The sequence below is a fragment of the Trichechus manatus genome, unplaced genomic scaffold, assembly GCF_000243295.1.
Source record: "Trichechus manatus latirostris isolate Lorelei unplaced genomic scaffold, TriManLat1.0 scaffold00042, whole genome shotgun sequence".
Lineage (NCBI taxonomy): Eukaryota > Metazoa > Chordata > Mammalia > Sirenia > Trichechidae > Trichechus > Trichechus manatus.
In genome coordinates this window covers 15,675,084-15,695,591 of record NW_004443978.1, presented here as the reverse complement: position 1 = coordinate 15,695,591, position 20,508 = coordinate 15,675,084, and the positions used below count along the sequence as shown (strand labels likewise).

Sequence of the window (20,508 nt, the reverse complement as noted above, 5' to 3'; positions counted from 1 at the left end):
GAAACTGAGAAAGAATGGCCAGACAGGAAGGAGGAAACTCAAAAGGGTATTGAAATCAAAATAAAAGGATGCTGCAAAGAGGAATGAAAAGTCAGCAGTGTCAAATACTGCCAAGAGATCTTGTAAGACTGAAAAATGATCATTAAGTTAGGCACATGAAGGTCATTCATCACGTTAGTGAGAGCGATTTCAGGTTACTGATGGGGACAGAATCCAGATTTGAGTGGACTGAGAAGAGGGAGTGAGATGTATGGAAATTGACAGAGCAGGTATAGAATCTTTTTGAAGGGAAGGAGAAGTTCTATCTGGAGGGGGATATGAGATGGTAAGAAGGCTTTTTTTTTTTTTTTTTAACATGGGAGAGACTTGAGAAAATTTAAAAGTTGATGGATGTTCCAGTTCTTTGAGTTCACATGACAGGAGGGATAATCAACAGTGCACTGTTTCTAATACGCACAGGTGGAAGGATTGGTCCTAGGCTGGAGTAGAAATAGCTTTCGTATTATAACGGAAGGGAAGGTGTCCATATGGTGTACCTTCCTGCAGACACCTTACATTTAGCACCACTAAATAAGAACTCAATATCTTTCCCATAAAATCTGCAACTGCTCCAGTATTGCCTAATATAATTAATATTGCTATTCTCCTTCTTACCTATCCCATGAAACCCTTGTCTTCTTTCTCTTCCTTATCCTTCCCTCACAAACTATTCCGTTAAAAATTCTATTGATTTTGTTTTGGAAATGGCTCTTGAATCAGAACCCTCCTTTTAATTTCTGTTAACAATAAATTTTATTACTAGTCAAATGTCACTTCCTTCTTGAAGCTTTCCCTATTTCTCCCAGCCAGAATAACTCTTATGTATTTCACAGGATTAAAAGCAAAACAGAAGCAGAGACAGTGTCAAAATAAAAATCATTGCCTTACTATGTTATGAATCATCCTATGAGTATGTTTCTTTACTCAGAACATTCCATTCTTTACGATTCTTAACGGGCCAATCCCTTTCTTCCTTTTGCCACTTATTATAAAAATATGTGTCCCCCCAAATTATTTTCCTTTGTACACCTGGCTTAAGTACAATATATGTTAACAGAGCACTGGAATTGCTGAATAAATGTGGATTTACCACATCTACCAACCAGCCTGTGGATGGCCTAATATTTAGCAACACAATACTGGGGGTGAGAGAAAGCTTCCTCAGGAATCTAGGTCACTCTATTCTTGTGGTGGGCTCTTTTGGAACCAGAATTTCATAACACAAACAGATTAGTATTACCCATAAATCAAGACAGGAATGAAATTATATGATGACCTGGCTCTGCTTAACAACCAGTTGAATTTGTTTTTGTCTTTATGTATGACTTCTGTTTCCAAGCTAATATTTTGGTTGCCCACTGTCTCCTGGTTCTTATAACCCTTAAGTACGTAGTCCAGTTTACCTTCATTCCTTTCAAATTTCACCGAATTCCAATGAAATATATAATTTTTACTACAAGGTTCAGAAGCCGTTTGCTTAAGGTCTGGAACCATCTCCCAGTACTATTACTTCTTTAGGTTTTATTTGCCCACCAAAAGAAAAGCTTCAGATTATCTGGTAAAATCTGCGCAGGACGGAGCAGTTGGAGAGGGCACGCAGAATTCCTATTTACCCACGGTCTCCTCCCCACCTCCACATCCTCCAGTCAGTGAGGCAGTTTTTGCCCACTTTTACCCAAGTCACCTGGAGCACCTGCTCCAAAAGCCACGCCTTCAGAGTCTCCTGGCGCGGTCCAGCTGTAAGCTCTGGCCACCTCCCTCTCCTACGAGGCGCCCGCTGCACGCCACGCCCCTATCGAGCGACCGTCTACAGCCCCATCTCGCGCTGGCTCCTCCCCCTCCAGCTCCCTAAGGTCCTCGGCGACGGGCCCGGGCCTGCGCCTGCGCCTGCGCTCTGGGGCCGTAGTCGGGGCGCTCGGTGGCTGGAAGGCGGAGAGCGGCGGGCGGTGCAGCCAATGGAAGGCGGCGCTGCCAAGAGGCTGGGAGGCGGGGCCTGCGCGGGTGTTAGGTTAGCGCGAGGCGTGACCTAGTTGACAGGCTCTGAGGTGCTGCTGTAGCGGCGGCAGCAGGGCTGAGGCAGGTGGGAGCCGGAGGCTATCGCGGGCTAGGGAGGAGGGCGGCGACAGGCGAGCGAGGAGCGGCGCTGGACCTAGAGCCTCTTTCACTTTTTCCCTCCCGAGTGCCCCCTCCCACCCCTCCCACTCCATACACACCCTGTTTGCCCGTGAGCCTGGGGAACTTGCAGCTTAAAGCCAGCCACCCCCACGGCAACATGTACCCCAGCAACAAGAAGAAAAAGGTGTGGAGAGAGGAGAAAGGTAACTGGCCTGTCGAATCTTGGGGGTGCGGGGAGTGGGGCTGGGGTGGGGGCGGGGGTCAGGGTTAGGGCTGTGTGTGCTGCGGCGCCCCCGACCAGAGCTCCTGCCTCGCGCCGTCCCGGCCGGTGCCGCCTCCCTCCCGTGTCGGTGTGTACACTCGCGCGCACACCGGCGTGCACGCGCCGCCCCCGGCACCTGCAGCTGGGGCACGTGTGGGCGCACGCCCCTCTCCAGCTGGCCGCGCCCGCTCAGCTTTCTCGCCCAACCTCGACTTCCAGAGTTCCCCCATCCAGGTCCTCGGACCCCAGCTGGGACTTTGACACGGTGCTGGGTGTCCCACGGACACGTGCCCTCCGGCAGGCATATCGGCTGCAGCTACTGCTGCGCCTCTGCGCCCCGCTGCACCCTGCTGTACCCTCATCCATTCTGTACTCGCCCCTGCCCCCCACTCCCCGCAAAGTGTCCCCACCTTCAGGTGTTTCCCCCTTTTCTAGATTCCTCCTTCTGTGCTGCAGTGTAACTTTTGAAACCCAGAACTTTAGGGGAAACCTAAAACGAGAGTTCTGTTCCTGAGGATAAGCGCCTTCAGAAAAGTCTGAATGGACTTTTCTCCCCGGCAGTGTGTTTCTGTGTATTCCATCCCCATTCACAGTCTAAAGTTGTTCAGAATAAGACTGTGTGACTCATGTCACTCTCCGTGAATGAACCCACCTCTGAATTTTGTGCATATCAAGGCTTATCCAAATCAGCTAGGTTGGCAGCGGCACTGATTACTTTAAGAAACAGATGTATGCATTCCACACCCACCTCCTCCCTTTCCTGACCCCCTCCTCCCTTTCCTTTCTTTCTCCTCCCTTCCACCCGCTTCCTCTCCTCCCCCCGCCCCCCCCATTCCCTTTCTAACTTTCTCCCTTTCTGGCATCATAGTCCGAGCATATTTTAATGTAAAATTTGAATTTCTGACTTTCTCTTTTTTTCTTTTCACAACTTTTTCCTTTTATTCTTGCAGGAATGTAACAAAAGGCTCCTGCATTGGCTTCTACTGAAGTACAGTGAACCTGTATATTAAGGGTAGGGTCCAGTGAGGATAGTACATATCTTTCCTAAGTATCCCATCTTCTTTATAGAAGAAGGGTAAAGGGATAGCTAGGCTGAAAGTTGATTTCCTTGATGCTGTTAGGTGCCATTGAGTCGGTTCTGACTCATAGCAATCCTACGTACAACTGAACGAAACACTGCCCTCTCATGCACATCCTCACAATCCTTGCTATGTTTAAGTCCCATTGTTGGAGCCACTGTGTCAATCTGTCTCATTGAGGGTCTTCCTCTCTTTCACTGACCCTCTACTTTGCCAAGTATGATGTCCTTCTCCAGGGACTGGTCCCTCCTGATAACATGTCCAAAGTGAGACTAAGTATGCTTGCTTCTAATGAGCGTTCTGGCTGTACTTCTTCCAAGACAGATTTGTTCATTTTTCTGGCGGTCTGTAGTATATTCAGTATTCTTCGCCAACACCATAATTTAAAGGCATCAATTCTTCCTTATTCATTGTCCAGATTTTGCATGCATATGACGCAATTGAAAATACCATGACTGGGTCAGGCACACTTTAGTCTTCAAAGTGACATCTTTGCTTTTGAACACTTTAAAGAGGTCTTTTGCAGCATATTTGCTCAAGGCAATACATTGTTTTTTGACTGCTGCTTCCATGGGTGTTGATTGTGGATCCAAGTAAAATGAAATCCTTGACAACTTCAATCTTTTCTCTGTTTATCATGATGTTTCTTATTGGTCCAGTTGTGAGGATTTTTGTTTTCTTTACACCGAGGTGTAATCTATACTGAAGGCTGTATGTAGTCTTTGATCTTCATCAGTAAGTGCTTCAAGGCCTCTTCACTTTCAGCAAGCAAGATTGTGTCATCTGCGTATCACAGGTGGTTAATGAGTCTTCCTCCAATCTTGATGCCATGTTCTTCATATAGTCCAGCTTCTCAGTTTCCTTGATAATAGCTCTTTAAAACCTGTAGACTTTTATTGCAAGCCCTGGCCTTTGTAAACTGGAAAGTCACACAGTGGAGGTAAGAAGGGGAATTAATTTGCAAAAAGAGTCCTCTGTATAGGGCCTACTTCAAACAATGCATGATAAAAGGGATGAAGAGGGAATTTATCTCAAAGTAACTATGGGAAGATTTAATATAACATAACTGAACAGCACAATTTATATTGTAGATAGATTAATTTATATGCCATTTAATTATGTTTTGATGATTATGGGCATATATAGAACTAAAAATTGTGATGTCACAAAACAAATGCCATTGAGAACGATAACCTGATATATAAAGTAGCGTACAATAATTTTGCCTTGTCTTTGCAGTAGCAGTTATTTTGGGTTTAACAGTTTCAACAAGAATTTATCTTGTGAGCATTAAAAAATCATTTGTGCCCATTTTTATTGATGGCCTTGAAATATTAGCTTTGTAATGTTGATAATGAAGGCAAAGTAGTGGAAGAAATAGACATTGTTTTCAATAACATGAATCATTGATGAAATTATAACGATTACTTAAGAACTATTTTTTCTATCATAATAAACAGTGTTTCTAAACTAACAACAGGAGTCCCTGGGTCGTGAAGATGGTTGTGTGGGAGTACTACATGAAGAGTTGACAGTTTAAGTCTACCCAGAGGCACCTTGGAAGTAAGGCCTGGCAATCTGCTTCCAAAAGGTCACACACAGTTTTGAAAACCCTATGGAGTACAGTTCTGCTCTGTACACATCAGGTTGCCATGAGTTGGAATCCACTAACAACCACAAAGTAACAGTGTTGTAATGGTCTCATCTTTAACATCCACACTGTTGCACTGTGTCAAGCAAGCATTTTAGTCTTTTTTTAATGTCTTGGGTTTTTTTTTTCCTGCTGTTAATAGTGTGGAAAATATAACCAAATTACTATTTTCTAAAGAAAGAAGCAAGTGTACAATTAAAGAAAATATTTAACAAATTTCTTTTTTTCTAAAACTAAGCTATTTTTACATGAAATTAATGTTAAAGGAAAGCATTAATGTGACCTGAACACTTTAATGTATGTTTGCATGTTTTATCAGGATGTCTATTTTTGGAATACTGGGTATAAAATATCATATATTATACCACCAAGAAGGAACTAAGGATTTTCAGTACAGTAGTTAGTATTAAAGAAGCTGATGGGACACGTGACCTTATCCTTTCATCTTACGGGAGAGCTGATGGCATGGTATTTTTGCAGCTATTATTTAAATGTAAAGGAAGGCTTACCCACCTCATTGAAATGTCAAGGCATTTTTTAAACAGATTTTAAATCGGTACAGGCAGTCCCCGGGTCACAAAAGTCTGACTTAGGTACACCCATAGTTATGAACCAGTCTTTTCTATTAAAAATTCGAGGTACATACAGTAGTTCATAATAACGGGCATACTTTGCAAGTGCATCAAAACATTATTATTATTACTGTATTATTATGTTAAAGATATTTTAGTGTATCTGGAAGTGTTTAATATTTTTTATGTGCAGAAAGGTATACTGTATACTGTATACAAAGCAAACCTTTGTCTAACTGATGTTAGATATGAACTGTAACCTAACTGTACCGACTTACTACAAATTTGACTTAAAGACAGACTTAGGAATGAAATTTGTTTGTATTCCAGGGATTGCCTTTAATAGATATGTCTACCTGTTTGTATGCTTGGTTCACGGAAAAAGGATTCATTGCAAAGGTGAAGCATTCTTTAAGGAAAAGTTTTATAGTGCCGAAGAAGCTGTATACATGTCTGTGGACTTCAGTATGTTTCATTTAAATAAATAACAACTAACTGAGGAGTTCTCAAGTCCACACATAGTAAATAAATGTTACTGATCTAGAAATTTGAACCCTAATTCAAAACCATGTGATGTATATATTCAAGTATTGCAACTTAAATTATCTCGTATTTTGTCATCTTATTATTCATTGTGTTTTTTGTTCTAAGTGATGGAATGGCAGTGGCCAGGTTGCATTCCTATAGGTACCTTCTGACATTTATAAAAACTATGAGTTGCTTCATAGTGTCTTTCAATCTGATCAGTAGTGTAATAATTCCGCATTGATGATCTGAGCTTTTCAGGCCGTGCTTTGGCAACTGCTAGTTATCTTCCTTTTTCTCCTCAGTGTGATAATTTCATACTTTCACCTTTCTCCCTTCAAACTTCCTGTCAATAAAGATCCTATACCCCTGTATTAAACAGATGACATTGCTTTTCTTTATTGTGGTAAAACATATATAACATAAAACTTGCCATTTTTAGTTGTATAATTCAATGGCATTAATTGTATTCACAATGTTATCCAACATTACCACTATTTATTTTCAAAATTCTGTCATCAGTTTAGACAGAAACTCTGTACCCATTAAACAATAACTCCCCATTCCCTCTTCCCTTGGTAACTACTAAACTACTTTCTGTCTCTATATATTTGTCTATTGAAGATATTTCATATAAGTGGAATCATAGAACATTTGTCCTTTTGTATCTGGCTTATTTCACTTAGCATAATGTTTTTAAGGTTCATCCTTGTAACATGTATCAGAACTTCGTTTCTCTTTATGGTTGACTAATATTCTGTTATATGAATATAGCACATTTTGTTTTATCTATTCACCTGTTACCATCTTTTGGCTATTGTGAATAATACTGCAGTGAACATTGGCATACAAATATCTGTTTGAGTACCTGCTTTCAATTCTTTGGTGTATAAACCCAGGAGTGGAATTGCTGGGTCCTAGTGTTCATAGCTTTAACTTCTTTAAGAACTGTAAAACTTTTCCACAGCATCTACGTCATTTTCTCTTCCTACCAGCAGTGCATGAGGGTTCCACAGTTTTTCCACATCCTTGCCAACAGTTGTTGATGACCTTTTTTTTTGAACTATAGCCGTTCAGATAGTGGTGTGTGAAGTGGTATCCCGTGATTTTGATTTGCATTTCTCTAATAACTCGTGGAGGAGGCGGTGGTGAGTCAGTGGTAAAATTCTCACCTTCCATGCAAGAGACCCGTTTGATTTCTGGCCAGTGTACCTCAAGCACAGCCACCACCCATCTGTCAGTGAAGTGGGTTTCAGTGGCACTTCCAGACCAAGACGGACTACGAATAAAAGGCTTGGTAATCTACTTCTGAAAACCTGACAATGAAAAGCCTGTAGATTACAACAGTTTGATCCACAACCAATCATGGGGATGGCACAGGACCGGCAGCGTTTTTTCCTGTTGTGCATGGGATTGCCATTAGTTGAGGGCGTCTAGACGGCAGCTAACAAGACAATGGCTAATGATATCGAACATCTTTTTATGTGTTTATTGGCCATTTGTATATCTTCTCTGGATAAAAGTATATTGAAGTCCTTTGTCCATTTTTTAAATTGGGTTGATTGTCTTTCTGTTGTTGAGTTGACATTGCCTTTTAATTCACAGAAAAATAATATGTCATATAACACGAATACCCTTAACATCCCCCTCCATATATTTCTTTACATGTCCTTTCTGCTTTGTTCCTATATTAGAGGAAGCACTTTTCTCCCTTTCTAAAACTAACGGCTCTGCTTGTGCTCTTTATTCTATCTTCTGTATTATTTGATATCTTGTGCCATCATTTATTTCCTCTCTGATATGTTTAATTTCTTGGTGTCTTCAGGTACCTCTCCTCAGCCTATAGCAATGTTCAAGTCTCTTCTACCCTAAGGTAGCTTTTTTTCCTGTGTGGTTTCACCTTGGATTTACTATTCACACTTTCATTCCTTTCCTCAGTCCCTCTTAGTCTCCTGCAATCCAGTTATATTTTAATGAAACTGACGTTCTAAAGTCATTCAGTAATAATGGCGATGATGGTATTAATACAAAAATAATTACTCCTTGAGTCCTATTTGTGTGCTCAGCACTATTCTAAGTACTGTACATGGTTTATTTTATTTAATTCTCTAACAACCTTATGAGGTAGTATAGTGTGAGTCGAGAGATTTGAACACCGCTTGTCTGAATTTGAATCCTAGCTGTAGTAGTTACTAGATGTAGGACCTTAGGTAAGTTATTTGATGTCTCTGTCTTAGTTGCCTCATGTGTAAATTGGGAATACTGCCTACCTCAAAAGGAAACTGAGACATAAAGAGGTTAAGTAACTGACCCAAATTCGGATTTGTATAATGATTTAGGATTAGAATTTAGACAGCTCTTTAAACCATTACTCTCTTTGCAGTGCTACTGGTGATGCAGTTGATCAAACTAAGGACTTACTAATGTTTATTTTTCTCGACCTTTCTGTAACAGTTGACAATTATTTCCCACTTTCTGCTTATTAAAACTCTTTTCTCTGCTGGTTTTCAAATCACTGGGTCCTTGATTCAACTTGTACCCTCGGTGACATCTAAGTTTTAGTTTATTGTTCCCCTGTTTGTGCCCACTCCCTAAATGTTGTTCTTTCAAGGTTTGGTCCCTTTCCTCCCTTCCCTCTTCTATGAATGTCGTCTAAGACCAGAAGTTTAAGTGATAACTTCCAGAATGAATGTTTTTTTTCTTTTTTCTAAATTTTAGTTTGTTGTTTTTGTTGAGAATATACCCAGCAAAATACATGCCAATTCAACAGTTTCTCCATGTACAATTTAGTGACATTGATTATATTCTTCCAGTTTTGCAACCATTCTCACCCTCCTTTCCTGAGTTGTTCCTCCCTCATTAACATAAACTCACTGCCCCCTAAGGTTCCTATCTAATCTTTCAAGTTACTGTTGTCATTTGATCCCATATAGATAGTTCTTAAAAGAGCATAATGCTCAAGGCAGACCTTTTTTACTAGTTAAGCTAAACTATGGTTCAGTTTTAAGATGACTTCAGGGAATATTTTTGGTTTAAGGTTTAAAGATTATCTCAGGGCACTGGTTTCAGGGGTTCGTTTACCCTCCATGGCTCCAGAAAGTCTAGAGCCCATGAGAAGTTGAAATTCTGTTCTGTGTTTTCCTTCTTTTGATCAGGATTCTTCTGCAGAATCTTTGATCAAAATGTTCAGTAATGGTAGTGGGGCACCATCCAGTTCTTTTGATCTCATGGCAAAGGAGGCAGTTTTTCCTGGAGGCAATTAGCCACACATTCCGTTTCCCCCTCCTATTCCCTAACTCTCCTTCCTCTGCTACTCTAGGTGAACAGAGATCAATTGTTGAGCCTTGGATGGCTGCTTGCAAGCTTTTAAGACCCCAGGCACTGTGCAGTAAACTAGGAGGTAGAAAAGAAGTACTAAACATATTACTAGGTCAATTAACTGGGCTGTCCCATGAAACCATGACCGTAAACCTCCAAACCAAGGAATAGAATCCCATGAGGTGTTCGGTTGTATGTAAGCAGCCTCAGTAGTTACTCTTTTTTTCTTGTCATTGTTGTAAATATATCACACGACTTTTGCCAATTCAACTTTTTACAGATGTACAACTTATTGAGAGCAATTGCAATAATCGGCTGTGCAACCCTACTCTTAATCAATGTGATTTTTCCATCACTGTTAACCCCTCTTTTCCCCTCCCTCTCACCCCTGGTAACTACTAATAAACTTTGATCTCTATACATTTGCCTTTTCTTGTCCTTTTATGTGAGGTCATATAATATTTGTCCTTTTGTGATTGGCTCAAAATTTATGTTTCTAATTAGACCCCTCTGCTGAGCTCAGATTCTTGATATCAACTGCTGGAATGTCCCATGTTGTTGTTGTTAGCTGCCATCAAGTCAGCCCCTGACTCATGGTGACCCTGTGCACAATGGAACAAAATGTTGCTTGGTCCTGCAGATTGGACTGTTGTGATCCATAGTGTTTTTGTTGGCTAATTTTTGGAAGTAGATCACCAGGCCTTTTTTCCTAGTCTGTCTTACTCTGGAAGTTCTGCTGAAACCTGTTCAGCATCAACAACATGTGAGCCTCCATTGACAGATGGATGGTGGCTGTACTTGAGGTGCACTGGCCGGGAATCGAACTTGGGTCTCCTACGTGGAAGGCGAGAATTCTGCCACTGAACCACCAATGTCCACTGAATGTGCCATAGACACCTTAAACCCAGTAATACAGTGTTGACCCTTGAGTAATGTGACATGAATATGTCACAACACAGTATCGTATTTTGTTGTCTCAATGTGGCTGGAGAAAAATTAGTCCTAGGAGCAGGAGAAATGTTGGCTTTTCATTTCTTGATCACTTGTGCTTATAGTATTAGTACTTTTTGCAATTTATTTCTGTGCAAGAATCTTTTAAATGACTGTTTTGTGAGGGTTAGATAACCTAAAACTAGATATTATCCTTAAATCCATTCACCCAAACTACGATACCTTGCAATATGCTAAAAGAATTCTAGACAGTGAGAGTCCAACTGTCAGTCTCTCCACATTGTGGGGATTTCAGGTAAAGCATATGATACATGAGAGCTGACATACAGACTGAGTGAGGAAGCCAGTGTCAATGTACATATTGAATATTACTAACTTAATTTTTTCTTATTTATTTAGATTAAAAATAAATATAAATAGAATTTCTTAGGTTTTTTTTCCATGTATCCTAGTGGATCATTTTATATACCCTTTGAGATATGCATACTCAGCTTTGATTATTAGTGGTCTACTTTATAGGCTAAAGGTTAAACTCCCTGTATACACGTCCCTGTATAGTTTCATTTTAACTTCTGTTTCTAGTTACATTTCACCTCTCTGTCCACTACCCTTCTCATAACATATCTTGCAGCTCCATTAAACTATTCATATTTCCTTACCTTTATTTCTATTATCTGTTTAGTCTGAAATGTCCTTACTTCTCACCCCTTCATGGCAAAATTCTACCTATTCTTCATGAACCAGCATACATATCACCTCTTTTAGGGAGCTTTTTGTGAGAAGTTAGTGTAGTGTAGTGGTAATAATGTAGGCTACGGTCTCTGACTAATGGACATATCTATCTGAATTTTAATCCTGGCTTGCCATTTTTAAGCTTTGGGCAAATTACTAACTTTGCTGTGTTTCATTGCCCTATCTGCAGAATAGGGATAATAAGTCTACCCATTTTACTGAGGTGTTAGGAAGATTATTTTAATGAGATTATCCATGTGAAGTACTCACATAGTAAGTTCTTTGTAAATATCAAACAAAAAAAAAACAAAAACAAAAACTAAACCCATTGTCGTCAAGTTAGTTCCAACTCATGACAACTCCATGTGTTACAGAGTAAAATTGTTTTATAAGGTTTTCTTGGCTGTACCCTTTAAAGAAGCAGATTGCCAGAACTTTTTTCTGCAGCACTGCTGGGTGGGTTCCAGTTGCCAACTTTTAGTTAGTAGTCAAGTGCACGCTTTGCCACCCAGGGACTTTTCATAAATGACACCCACTATCATTAATTCTAAGGTGCATTTCTTTTTTATAGTTTAATCTTATAATCAAGATGTACACATGGGGTTGCAGTGAGTGAGAAATGACTTGAATGCCACTGGTTTAGTTTTTGGTTTATAGATAAAGTGATGTTTATCACCTCCATGAAGCTATTATTAAGCTGAAAGTGCACTTTTATTGTTGATGGCATTGTAGATTTGAGGAAATATCTTGGTAGGCTGCCTTTCTTGTGCTTTTAGCTGTTGTACATGCCTGTTTAGCATTTCGTATTTTACTTATGTAGGCATTATTTTGTATCTTACTCATTTCTTCTGTTCTGTGAACTCCTCAAGAGTATGGATCACTTTTGTATCTGTAGTGTATAAATATATTACCTGGCAGGTGGAAGACTATCAGTATATGCTGAGTTTACTTTTTTCTCAGACTATCACAAGAGGTCTTCCTCATCAGACTTTGATCATTTTCCCCCCTGCTAATATGAAATTAATTTGATACCTCTTTTAATACTCAAATATGGAGTCATTAGATTTGCATTTTGTCGTTCCTCAAGACCATACCAATTCTTTCCTTAGTTTAACATGGTTAGTATTTAAAGTACAAAATAATTCCTGAGTTTAAAAGTTAAATACAAATGGAGATTCTGCTTTTATTTTGCAAGAACGTTTACTGAAGATGACCTTAGAGGAGAGACGCAAAGAATATGTGAGGGACTATGTTCCTCTGAACACCATCCCACCGTGGAAGGAAGAGATGAAGGGCAAGAGCCAAAATGATGGTAAGTTCCTCTGACCTTTTTCAGGTAAATTCTGTTCCCATTTATTTATGCCTCCTGCAGGCCAGTTGTCAACACACATGAATAACTAGCGTTCGATAAAGAGATGACGATTTTGCTATTTGAAATTACTGCTCACTTGGCACTTAATTGTTTTTAGTAGCCTGTTATGTGTTTTTTATACTTAGGAAATGATATTAGTGTGATTTATGTTCTGAAATTTAGCACATTTGTAGTATAGTGCTTTTTTCAGAGGTTCTTTTTTTTTTTTTTTTCCTGCAATAATTCTTGGAGCAAATGCCATTGGGGATTTGCTGCTTTGGTGGTAAGGTGCAGTCCTTTGAGTTTGCTTTGATTAGGTTCATTTATATTGGATTTCTTCAAGTAATTTTAAGGGTTGGATACTGTTGAAAGAGCGTATGTTAGTAGTAGAGGAAAACCAAATGATTTCAGAAAAGAGTATATATTAGGCATAGTGTGATATTATGTCAACAAGTAAAAGTATTTGTATGGCAAAATTCACTCTCAAAGTCCTTATGATTTGATAAGAGTCTAGATTGTTTGGAGGCAAATATCTGTGTTAGCATATACATGAAGTTTTAGGTATTAAAGAGTTATATGGAAACAAATTCTAAAGAAGAATATAATAGAGTTAATGGGTATATAATATCCTTCTGAGTTAGCGCTCATTGGTGTTAATGATCTGAATGTGAACTTCAGATGAAACTGGGTGCTTTTTAAGGTATTTACTAGAAATGAGTCCCTGACTGGTGCATATGGTTAAGTACGGGACTACTAACTGAAAGGGTGGCAGTTCAGACTCACCCAGAGGTGCCTTCAAAATAAGTCCTGGCAATCTTCTGTGTTGAAAAACCCTGTGGAGTGCAGTTCTAGTCTACACACATGGGGTCACCAGGAGTCGGTATCCACTCCACGGCAACAGTACCAGCACCACCAGTTGAGAAGGAAAGGTAAATTTTTCAAGGGGACTTGGAACATGCTGATTTCACAGATGGTGGTTTTAGATTGATAGGACTTTACAGGGTACTATGGGCTCAGAACAAGAACACTAGCATGGAATTCCTGTGGAAAAATCTATGAGGGAACAGCAGCCAAATTAGGCTTTGGTGTCTGTGAGGAGAACACATTTACGTGAGGGCTTGGGGCTTTAGACAGAATTTTGTTTTCCTAGGAAGCCAAAATTTGTGGTATTGGGAATGAAAAGATGTGCATTCTTTCAGACCTTACTCTGCCTGGAAACGTGTGACCTTAGGCAAGGAGGGTAGTGGCTCTATCCCAAGTTCTAATGGGGTCACTGGATAAGCTGATTGGGATGTGCGCTTCTGACCTTCCTGCCTAGTGTAGCAGTACCTGCAAGTTGTGTTAATAACGGTCTAATTAAGACAGCATTGAAAGAAAAGGTACTGCTGTGTAATGAAAATAATACAGGACTAGAGGTCAGCAGCATGGAGTTCTGTGCCTCATCTGACCTAGGGTGATATGGCTCTTCACATTTGGGCCCCAGCTATCTCTTTTTCTTTTGCTTATAAGCAACTGGTATTGAATACAGGGAGTCCCCAGGTGGTGCAAATGGTTAACTTGTTTGGCTACTAACTGAAAGATTGGAGATTTGTGTCCACCCAGAGGTGCCTCAGAAGAAAGGCCTGGTGATCTACTTCTGTAAAATTAGCCAATGAAAACCCTATGGAGTGTAGTTCTCTGACACATGTGGTGTTGCCGTGAGTCGAAATCCAGTTTACAGCAACTGGCTTTCTTTTATTTTCTTTACATAGTATACATCTGTCACGTGTGCTTTCTTCAGTGTAATTGAGCACTGGATAGGTAACATTGGTCAAAAGATGTTAGTAATTTTAATAGTTTCCAAGATTCTTTAAAAATATAGGTTTACAAAAGATGATAAAGGGCAGTAATAAATCTAGTTATATTTTTATTATTTAATTTTGAAATGCTTAAGCCACTGCTTATAAATGTGTATGTATGTAAGTACTGATAGTACTGATATTTATAGTAGTTTAGTTTTTTAAATACAGGATTTAAAACCGAATTTTAAAAGAAGTCTATTTATGATCCCTCGTCAATTAGTTTTTAATTTGTAGGAAATGAACAGTATTTGTTGGGCTCGTGCAATACTGTATTTTTACGCAAATAACGTGCACTTTCTATGTTTGTTTGCCAGCTGCACCCTCCCCAACAAGGTATCTTTGTAAGTGTACTATACTAAATTTTTTCAGAGCAACATGTAAAAAAAAAACTGGTATTGCAGTGCTTATGAAAATACCTCGTTGTGGGGGGTGCGGTTGGCAAACAAATGTAGAAGGTGCGCGTTATTTGTGTAAAAATATGGTATTCTCTGTTCTTCTCCTTTGCTAAAGATACATTGCTGTTCTACATAAACCTTAAAAGTAATGACTCAAAGGCAATCTAGACTTACTGCTGTTGCTATTTTCCTTGATATCAAGTAGTCAGAGAAAATTAGCATAAGCATGGCAGAGTTTTTGTCAATGCTTTGCTTTACCCAAAGAAAGTAACAACATTGCTTCTCTGGGTGATGTTGTAATAGAACTTTAGCATGGATTACAGTGTAGTAGGGGAGGCTGAAGGAACCCTGGTGGTGCAGTGGTTAAGCGCTTGGCTGCTAACCAAGAAGTCAGCTGTTCAAACCCACCAGCCGTTCCGCGGGAGAAAGATGTGGCAGTCTGCTTCTGTAAAGATTACGGCCTTGGAAACCCTATGGGGCAGTTCTAGTCTGTCCGATAGGGTCACTATAAGTCTGAATCGACTCAACGGCCATGGGCTTTAATGGAGGGGAGGCTGTTAACCTAAAGGTTGGCAGTTCAAATCCACCAGCCGCCCCACAGGAGAAAGATGCGTCAGTCTGCTTCTGTTAAGATTTACAGTCCTGCAAACACTATGGGGCAGTTCTGTTCTGTCCTGTAAGGTCTCTGTGAGTTGGAATTGACTCAACAGCAATGGGTTTTTGGTGTTCTAGGTGAAAACTATAAAATTATTTCACTGAGGTATGACAAAATATTTTTTAAACTGGTAATTTAGAAAGAAAATTCATTTTGTATATCTTATATGTATGTTTACTTTCAAATCTGATTTGAAGGTCATGTGAAAAACACATCTGTAAAATGTGTTGTGAACTGTGAAGTCTTTGTAAGTCTGAATCTCTCTCCATGTTTTGAAGTTTATAGAAATATTTTGAGATGGGTTGATTACAGGCTTGTGTGTCATCTCTTGTTTCTTTTGTATTAAAAATATTAGCATGGTTAGCTTAAAAGTTCAGGCTTATTTTGCTCCCATTTTCGTTAGAACTAATTTCTACTCATAAATTATTTCCACATGAAGTGATGGCTGACCAAAGAAATAAAAGTTACATCCAGACTTCTGATCTCTTAGTCTGTTCACTTTGAGGTCTAGCTAATATCAATGTAGGTACTGAATTTTGTTACATTTTACTTACGTCCCAAGTTGAATAATGATATTTAGATATCATCAAAGAAACTATGTCTTAAGCATCTTTCAATTCCTTTACCTAATCCAACACTTTTATCTCTAGTAAATTTGTAATAATAATTTTTTTTAAAACATGCAATTTATAATCACTGCACAGTTATGAAAATGATATTAAAAATAGCATGGAATTCAGTAGGAATATAAATGTTGGAAAGGGATGTTTCTCATTTAATCTATCAGTATTGATTTCATTTTTATGCTACCATATTCAGAGTAACTTAATTTTGACATTATCCATTAAAATTTTAAGGCCTGTAGGTGGTTCAAACAGTTAAACACTCGACTACTAACCTAAAGATTGGTGGTTCAAACCCAACCAGCAGTGCTGCGGAAGAAGGACCTGGCAATCTGCTTCTGTAAAGATTACAGCCAAGAACACCCCATGGAGCAATTCTACTCTGTAACACATGCAGTCATCATGAGTGGAGATCGACTTGATTGCAGCAGGCTTGATTTTTTTTTGGAACAAACACCACTCTGGCTTATTCTTTCAACAGTTACTCATGAAGTTTCCATTACCCGTAAAAATGTTGCATAATTAGAACTTGTATTAGAAACAGACATTTTTCAATTTAGAAGTGAAAAGTAAAGACTAGGATAAAGTCTGAAATTTTTACCATGGCCTAAACCCCTTTGTGGTCTGGTTCCTCTTTTTCATCTTTGGCTTCATACTGTACCACTCTTTTTCTTAGTTTCTTCATGTAGCCACACTGTTCTCCTTTCTGTTTCTTGAATATACTGTGCTCTCTTCCACCACTGGGCCTTTATCTGGGATTTTCCTTAATACTCCTGTCACCTGCTTAATTTTTGTCATCCTTCAGATCTCAGTTTGAATGTCCCTATTGGCTGTGAAATCTTCCCTAACCCATTACTCTGGGTCAGGTTCCTTTAGTATGTACTCTCATAGAGGCATGGTCTTTTCATAGGGCATCTATATCAGCTTGTTTTTATATACTCAGTCATAGTATTTGATCAGGGTTTATCTTCTTTATGAGACTGTAATTATCTTGAAAACAAGGACTGTGTTGTCTTACTTTATATCCCTCACTTCTGGCATAGTGCTTGTTGCATATTAGATATTGAGTAAATATTTTTGTGTGAGCTAAGTAAAGGATATGCTATCTGCCTGATAATATTCTAATGCTTTATTTCTTTTCTTCCCACCTTTCTTTACTGTATTGCAAAGATTAATGTGGGAATTAAGGGATTAGAAATTATTTAATGTAGATAATAAACACTTTCACATTTTCATAATGTAAGATTGATTTTATTGAGTTTTAAAAGTTAGATAGCTTAGTGATAAATGTCAATAAAGATTTTACTGAATTATTACGTAGCTATTTAACTAGAGACAAGGATGAGAATCCATGTGTTAGTGTACTCATCAGCGTTATATATTATTTATAATGCTTAGTAACTAAGCGTCGTGATTTCAGTTTCGGTGAGTTTGCATGTCAATAAAACATAAGTAAAATGAGTGAAAATGTGGAAATTTAAGCCTTGTTATAATAATATATTAAAGTGTGGACTGCTTTTGAAATATTGTCATTCTAAATACATTTACTTTGACATTATTTATTCTTCATACTTAAAACACCTCTAAGAAATTATTTTAATATTATATGCTATTTAAGCACTTTACTGAGTTAGCTGGTTTGCGCTAAAAAAAAATAACTTGGCTACAGACAAAGAATTTCATTCCCCAAGGAAGACTTTTAAACTAAATAGTTTCTAAAATTTTGAGAATAAATGGAATTCATTCTAATTTATGAAACATTAAAAATTTATGTGTAATGGTGCTATTCTGTGTGAAGGTATAAACACTGGCTTAGTCAAACAAATATTTGTGGAGTAGATTATTTAATTTATAAAATGGAGAAAAAAGGAATATGAAGTTATGTAGGAAGTAATGATTTATTACATGGTTTTTCCTCTACCTTTATTTCTGTCTTGGTCCTTTTAACAGCTTTTCAAGATTTTTTTTGACAATACACGTAAATCAAATTTTTTTAAATTGATTATAGTATGTACCACTAAGTGGTATGTAAATTGTCCTATATAAAGCTTGTATTTAAATAATGTTGTTGTTAGTTGCTATTGAGTAGATTCCAACTTATGGAGACCCCGTGTGTCCTCCATTGGGCCTCCTTTTGGCTAGTAGTTGAGTGCTTAACCGTTTATTTGCATCACCCAGAGACTGTGAATAATGTAGAAACAAAAATCAAATATCTTTTATTTTTTAATGTGTATAAAGATGACTCAGTATTGAGACCACAAAATGGAAGTTTTTTTCTACATATTTCTTAAGTCTGTAACTTCACCATAGATTCTGCTAGTTTTCTTTTTAACAAATTAAGTGAATTTTGTTTGTGCAGACATGGATAGATACTTTGAGATGCGTTGCAAACTAGTGGTAACTAAAGCCAACCTTTTCCTTTAAAAAATTTTTTTTCTTTCTCTGCTCTTCATTCTGTATGCAAGATTCTTCATAGAAGTCTTTGACTTCTTTTCTGAAATATATAAATATTGAATTTTTGTATAAGTATTCAAAACAAGGATTTAAATACAGCTTATTGTCTTATCTGGGAGGTGCAAATGGTTAAGTACTTAGATGCTAACCTAAAGGTTGACAGTTGAAGTCCACACAGAGGCTTCTTGGAAGAAAGTCCTGGTGATTTACTTTAAAAAAAATCATCCACTGAAAACCCTGTGGAGCACAGTTCTACTCTGATACACATGGAGACATCATGAGTTGGACTCAGTTTGCTGGCAACTGTTTTTCAACTGGTTATGGTCTTATGTAAGCCTTTGATTTAGAACCAGGTCGAGAGTTACTGATGAAAGAAGTAACAAAATATAGACAATAAATACAGTTCAGCAAAAGTGGTCATATGTATGCTAGGGAAAAAGATGTATGTGCTTTTGGATGCTTGGAAATATTGAAAATTAGTTTGGTTTATCTCCAAAGAAGCAGTGGCTTTTGGATTGTTGGTCATTCCCTAGACTAGACTAGGATATATTCAGTTTTTCAAGAATTCTGTAACTTTACACTAACATACATTAGATTTTCCTATCAAATTTGTATTTGAGATTGTGTCTGCCACATGCAAATAGTTAGAGATTTTCCAAATTTTGTACTTTTCTTTTATTAGTGATTCTGTTGGGGCAGAAACTTTATAGTTTTAGTTATTTATTTGGTCATGAGCCCTGGTGGCTCAGTGGTTAGAGTGCTCAGCTGCCTCCGAAAGATCGATGGTTCAAACCCACCAGCTGCTTTGCGGGAGAGTGATGTGGCAGCTGCTTCTATAAAGATTATAGCCTTGGAAGTCCTATGGGGCAGTTCTACTCTGTCCTATAGGATCACTATAAGTTGGAATCGACTTAACGGCAATAGGTTGATAAGTTGAGGCTTTCCGTTAAAGATTCAGCTTTCCGTTAAATAAATGTAAAAATGGGAATGCCTTCCATTATTTCCACAGATATGTATCTTCCAGATTAACTCTGTGAACACAGATGCTTTGGGATCAAACACGTTTGGCATCAAACCCCAATCCTGCTACTATGTGACCCTAGCCGAGGAATCTGTGACCTCCCTAATCTTGTCTCTTCCTATGTTACCACATAGGGGTTGTTGATTTTTTTCTTCCCAAGGTTGTCATGAGAATTAATTGAGAGAAGGCATCAAAGGGCCTAGATAACGCAAAACCTCTTTCTCCTTATTTTAGAATGCAGCTTTTTCTTGCCTGAAACTTTTTACGAGTCTGCTCTTATCCATGGTCTTTGACAATGTGTAATATAAAGTAGATTGTTTTTTTAATAACTGATGGTTATTCGCAGTTTTTCTGACTGTGGGCTATCTGCTTTAGAAGGTAGGAACTGTAGCTGCTTATTGAAATTTAATTTATAGGTCTAGTGGAGGTCCTTCTGTAGGTATCCACTTAGTATTTTGTGTTACTCGTACTAAGTTGAGTTACAACTGATCAAGGAAGATTTTAAGACACTTGGTCATTGAAAAATCAAGAACTATTTGTTTCCTTTATGGGTCTTTTCATCCCTCAAAAGATACAGAATGGGGCCTGGAGACATCTTTATTTTTTTTTAATTGTGTTTTAGATGAGGATTTACAGAGCAGATTAGTTTCTTAGTAAATAATTAATACACACATTGTTTTGTGACATTGGTTGCCACCCTCACAACACTCTCCTGTTCTTGACGTTGGATTCCCTGTTACCAGCTTTCCTGTCCCTGCCTGCTGTCTTGTCCTTGCCCCTGGGCTGGCGTGCCCATTTAGTCTTATTTTGTTTTATGGGCTTGTCTAATCTTTGACTAAAGGGTGAACCTCAGGAGTGACTTCGGTACTGAGCTAAAAGAGGGTCCAGGGGCCATACTTTTGGGTTTTCTCCAGTCTCTGTCAG

The 20,508-nt window shown here is 38.5% G+C and overlaps 1 protein-coding gene across 1 annotated transcript in view; it reads left to right on the top strand.

The window, feature by feature from the left end:
* Window positions 1-2,287: 2,287 nt before the first annotated feature.
* The window catches only part of MACROD2 (mono-ADP ribosylhydrolase 2), a 2,703,848-nt gene continuing 2,685,627 nt past the window's right edge, over window positions 2,288-20,508 (top strand). The window contains exons 1-2 of the mRNA XM_023731427.1: window positions 2,288-2,357; window positions 12,440-12,556. Coding sequence (XP_023587195.1) covers window positions 2,312-2,357; window positions 12,440-12,556 — 163 coding nt within the window. The 5' untranslated portion in view covers window positions 2,288-2,311. The remainder of the gene's footprint in view (window positions 2,358-12,439; window positions 12,557-20,508) is intronic.